General features: G+C 40.2%; 1 protein-coding gene across 1 annotated transcript in view; it reads right to left on the bottom strand.

Annotated features, from left to right (window-relative positions):
- Positions 1-5,489, bottom strand: part of KIF6 (kinesin family member 6) — a 501,761-nt gene that overhangs the window by 307,616 nt on the left and 188,656 nt on the right. The window contains exon 10 of the mRNA XM_045294777.1: positions 1,387-1,490. Coding sequence (XP_045150712.1) covers positions 1,387-1,490 — 104 coding nt within the window. The remainder of the gene's footprint in view (positions 1-1,386; positions 1,491-5,489) is intronic.

Raw genomic sequence — 5,489 nt, 5'->3', positions numbered from 1 at the left:
ATAGATGTGCTTTACACAATTGATCTATGTATTGTGATGAATTGTATGAGCCCCAATAAATTGATTAAAAAAAAAGAATAAAGTCAAAGGAAAGAAAAAGAAAACAGCATTATAGAAATGGGCATATTAGTGTATCAAATTACACAACTACGCAAATTACATGTGCTCTCATTCTCCTCTCTTTTCTAATCACAATACTGAAGTCATAGTCAAATAATTTTTTTTGGTGGGGGGAATGAGATTGCTGAATTCAGCTCAATAAAACTGTAAGTAAAATAAAAAATAAAAAAAGATTTACAGCCTTGGGAACCCTCTGGGGGCAGCTCTGCTCTGTCCTATAGTATCTCTGGGAGTTGGAATCAACTTGACAGATTTTTTTATGGGCTATCCTAGACCTAGCGCAGCGAAAGTTTCATACATGCTGGAAGCCTGGCTGAAGACATCTCAAGCTCTGGACCAGTGTTTCCCAAAGTGGACTGTGAAAGCAAACACCGGCACTTTATCCTGGATTATGGGCTATCTTGTAAAGATGGTAATTGTCAAGGGGGGTCAAGATATTTTTTTTCTGAAAAGGGAGTTAGGGAGGCCCAATGAGTTTGGAAATCGATGCTAGAGTTATGTGTGGGATGACCATAGAATAGTTTAAAGAAAACTAGTGTTATTGTTTCCATATCTTTAGAAACATCTTCTGGGGCTGTTTCTTATTTGAAATTAGAATATGCTACTGCCTTTTAAACCTAGTCCATTATTACCACTCCACAAACACTTGCTATGCAGCACAGAAACAGCAAGAAGGCCCACCACCGTGGCTCACGATCAGAGGGAGAATGAAAGGTACATTGTGCCACTGATCCGCCATATGGCTGCAAATCTAAAGGCTCTGGAAGATGCCACATTTGTCTAAATCCCTGAATACCTGCTTTCATTTGAACTGTAATACATGGACCATCTATTTATTAAAGGGGAGAGCTTACTTTGGCACGGGATAAATTGGTGCTTGCAGCAAGATGCTGTTGAATACAAAAGATGTTTCTTGAATTCCTTTTAAATCTGAGATCCACAGTTTAAGAGCGCACGGTGTGTGTGTGTGTTTGAAAATTGCATGACTATTATACAGTCCCTTCACATAGCTGGCACGAGAAGACTGTTCCTATCCTCTCTATCCTCTGTTCTTTACTTCCTCGGAGCTGAGGCGGCAAAAACACTGCCAGCCTTATCCAGTTTTTCATGGAAAGCCGCCAGTCTTCACTGGCGCCTAACTGCAATTTCAGACTGTCCCGGGAGACGCTCATGCTTTGAGGTGAATTTATAACGTTAGGGCCAACAAAGAAGTTAACACAAACTCGCACTGTTGAAGAGGGGGGAAAGCAAAGACTGCAGGCTTACTGGAGGAGCTCGGCTTCTGTGAGCGCCTCCGTCCTCGGCTCCCCTGTGATCACGGCCAGTTCATCCTTCAGCTCCCGGAGTTCCTTCTGCAGACGGAGAATCACCTACGAAAGGCAAGTGGGGAGAGCAAGTGTCAGCTCCTCACCAAGCTGAACTCGGAGACAGGGTCCATGCATCTTGGAAAACCCTGAAGGAGTTTAAGGAGTCCAAAAGGTTCGGCGAATGGCATGGAAAACATCCCCATCCCTACCACCCTGTTTTGTTAAGTCGTAACATTTTTGCTAAAATAGTTCTAGAATTTTTTCTTTTTCCCTTTTAAACATTTTATTTTTCACTTGTAAGCAAATACAACATCGCTGATATGATGGGATCCTTCTTATTAATTATGCAAACCCATTTGCCTTCCATTCTTTCCTGGCGTGATCCCTAAACTAACTCTGGTGCGCATCCTTCCCCTACACGTCTTCATATGTTTGTTCCATAAGCATAGGTGGATCCAGAAATAATGCAGCCTATCATTGTGCGTGCCTCAAATTTTAGGTAAAAGTTACCATACTGGATGTAATTGCAACTTGTTTTCCCTCCACATGATGCTTTAGAGAGTATGCATATTGCTCGTGTGGCTCTAGTTCATTCATTTTCATGGGTATATACTATTTCCGTAAAAGAATGTCATCACCACCTAGGGTTTTTTCTATATCTCCTGTTGATGGGCATTTAGAGCCGTGATTCTCAACCTGTGAGTCGCGACCCCTTTGGGGGGTCAACAACCCTTCCACAGGGGTCACCTAAGACCATATTTTCTAAGATGATCTTAGAAACCGAGACACCGCTCCTCTATCCATCTCCAGATGGGTCCGCCCACATGCAGAGACGCCCACATACCCCCGGGGTCACCAGCACAAGAAGAACTGTATAAAAGGGTTGCAGCATTAGGAAGGTTGAAAACCACGGAGTTAGAGCTGTTGCAAAGAATGTTGCTGTGCACAGTGGTAGGCATGTACACACCTGTGTACACACCTGGAGTGTGTCTACAGCACATCCCTAGAACGAGGATCACATGTTTGCAGGGAGTATCTTCCTTCTCCTTACTGCATGTTTTTAATTTATCTTCAAAGTAGCTTACTAATTTACAGCCCCACTAGCCTATTTGTGGTTTTTTGTGTGTGTGTTCCCCACATCCTCACTGTGTGGGATTACTATACAGGTTAACGTGGCCAACCGGTACCTGTAAAACGGTATCTCATTTTAATTTTTTAATGTGCATTTTCATGACGATTAGGGAGAATTGATCATCTTTGCACATGTTTATTGGCTGTCTGGGTTTCCTCTGTTGTGCATTATTTATTCTTATTCTAGTTCATGTTTCAATTAAATTGTTTAAGTTGATTTTCTTTCCTGTATTGATTTTTCAAACTTCTTTACATATTATGGATCTGAACACTTTGCTACTTTTACACAATGCATACATTCTTTCCCAGTCTTTCACTTTATAGTCTTCTTTTGTTAAACGGATATTTTAAATCTCATTGTAATCTAGTATGTTGCCTTCTTGCTTTATGAGTGTACTCTTATGTCTTCTTAAGGGACACCTGTCTTAAGGATATAAAAAACATAGAAATGTTTTCCTATATCTGTTTTTCTAAAGGTTTTAAAGCTTTATCTTTGCAATTTAAGTGGATTTTATTTTGTACTCAGGTATGAGACCATGATCTAATTCAATTTTATTTTTCTTCTATGGCTAGCCATATGAAGATGTGCAATTATATCCAGTTATAGAATATGTTTTCACATACGGTGTATCTGTTTCTGGGATATTGTTGAAAATATGTCTAATCTGACTATATGCATGCCAATACCACACTTTTATATACAATTGCATTAAAAAATTTGGCATCTAAATAAGATAAACTTTTTCTATCTTTTTCTCAAAACAGATGGCTATTCTTGTCATTTGCTCTACCATATAAATTTTAGACACAGTTTGCAAAATTCTACCCAAGCTCTACTCAAATTTTAACTGGCATTGAATAGAATTACAATATCAATTTGGCAAGGTTTATCAAATTCATTCTACGGAACCTGTCCATCTATGAATTTGGTATAGAGTCATCCTCTGATTCCTTTGGATACAGATTTATAGTTCTCTACAAATATCTGTTGCATCTTTAATTAGATTTTTGTACTGGGCATTTTCAAGTTTTTGTCGCTACTGCAAATGGAATATTTGTAAAATCACATTTCATGGTTGTTGGTGTATGTTGTATTAGAAGGTAATTAGCTTTAGAAACTAAAGTCAGGGCTATGCATCGAATAGATTTCTGAACTTTTGGTGGTTCTCTTTATCATGAAATGAAATAGAATATGACGGCAACATATGTACAAATGTGCTTGACACAATGGATGGACATATGGATTATGATTAAGAGTTGTACCAGCCTCCAATAAAATGATTTTTTTAAAAGAAATGAAATCAAGTAGACTGCAGATTGCACCTCCCCTTTCTAATATTCATCTTTAGTATTTACTTCTTCTTTTAGTATTTATTTTTAATGCCTCCTTTTCCCAGCTAAGACTTCCAAGTACCATGCTTAAGAGATAATCCTGCCTTGTTCCTTCTGACAGGTCACTCTTAAGCATGATACTTGCTGTAGGTTTTTTGGTTGTCCTTTTAATCAGTTTATTCTAGTCATCGTTTGACAAGTTGTTTAAACGGACGGATGTATGTTTAACATTATTAAATGCTTCTAATGCATCTAGTGATAGGATCAGGTAAGTTTTCTCTTGCAGTGTTTGGATGTGGCGCATCGCCTTGATACATGAAAGCATTTTGAAGTTCAAACTGCTTCGGAGATTCAAATGGATAGAAGGAGGAACCCAGTGCACGCTCCTGTATCACGCTACGTAACTTCAGAAAGAACACTTTGCAGATCCTTTTAGAGCCCCCACACTTATAGATCCTTTCCTAATTCCCCGTCACCTTTATCCTGAATTTGATGTTTATTTTGTCCATGCTTTATTTGTGTGGTTGTTGTTAAGTGTCATTGAGTGGTTTCCGACCCAGAGTGATCCTATGCTCAAGGGAATGAAACATTGCCTGTCCTGCGTCATCCTCACAACGGTTCCCGTGCTTGAGCCCACGTGGTGGCCACGAGGTCTTCCTCTTTTTCTCCGTCTCTGTACTTTACCAAACGTGATGTCCCCATTGCCAGGCACCGGTCTCTGCTGACACCGTGCCCAAAGTATGGAAGACAAAGTCTCGCCATCCTTGCCTCGAAGGAGCACTCTGGCCATACTTCTTCCAAGACAGATTGGTTTGTTTTCTTGGCCGTCCATGGTACTTTCAGTATTCTTCTCCGTCACCACAATTCAGATGCAGTACTTCTTCAGTCTTCCTTATTCAGTGTCTGACTGTCACACGCACGTGAGGAAACTGAAAACACTATGGCTTGAGTCAGACACACCTTAGTCCTCAAAGTTAAGTAACCTCCCTGCTTTTCAACACTCTAAAGAAGTCTTGCGTGGCAGATGTATTACCCAAATGCAACGCACCCTTTGATCTCTTGACTGCAGCTTCCATGAGCTTTGACGATGGAACCAAGCTGGACAAAATCCTTGACAACTTCTATCCTTTCCCCATTTACCAGGATGTTACCTAGTGGTCCAGTGGTGAGGATTTTGTTATTCTTTATATTGAGCTGTAATCCATACTAAAGGCTGCAATCCTAGATCTTCAGCAGCAAATGCTTCAAGTACTACTCATTTTCAACAAGCAAGGTTGTACCATCTGCATATTGCAGGTTTTTAATAAGCCTTCCTCTACTTTTGGTGCTGCATTTTTCTTCATCTAGTCCAGGTTTTTGATGATATGCTCAGCATACAGATTGAATAAGTATGGTGAGAGGATGCAACGCTTTTACTATATTGTATATTCTTCTGGTGATAAATTATCCTCAAGTTACTGAATTAAACCTCACTGTGCCATCAGGTGGGGTTATACAATCATCAATGCTATCAACTCTCCCCTCTCCCCCGCCCTCTACCCCCCTTCCTGCACCCTCAGGGAACCCTTACTCCTGTAACTCTCTCTGAGGGGTCACCTA

The sequence above is a fragment of the Echinops telfairi genome, unplaced genomic scaffold (assembly GCF_000313985.2).
Source record: "Echinops telfairi isolate 266 unplaced genomic scaffold, ASM31398v2 ScPeMD7_3533;HRSCAF=4204_1, whole genome shotgun sequence".
Taxonomy (NCBI): Eukaryota; Metazoa; Chordata; class Mammalia; order Afrosoricida; family Tenrecidae; genus Echinops; species Echinops telfairi.
This window is presented reverse-complemented; position numbering and strand designations above follow the sequence as displayed.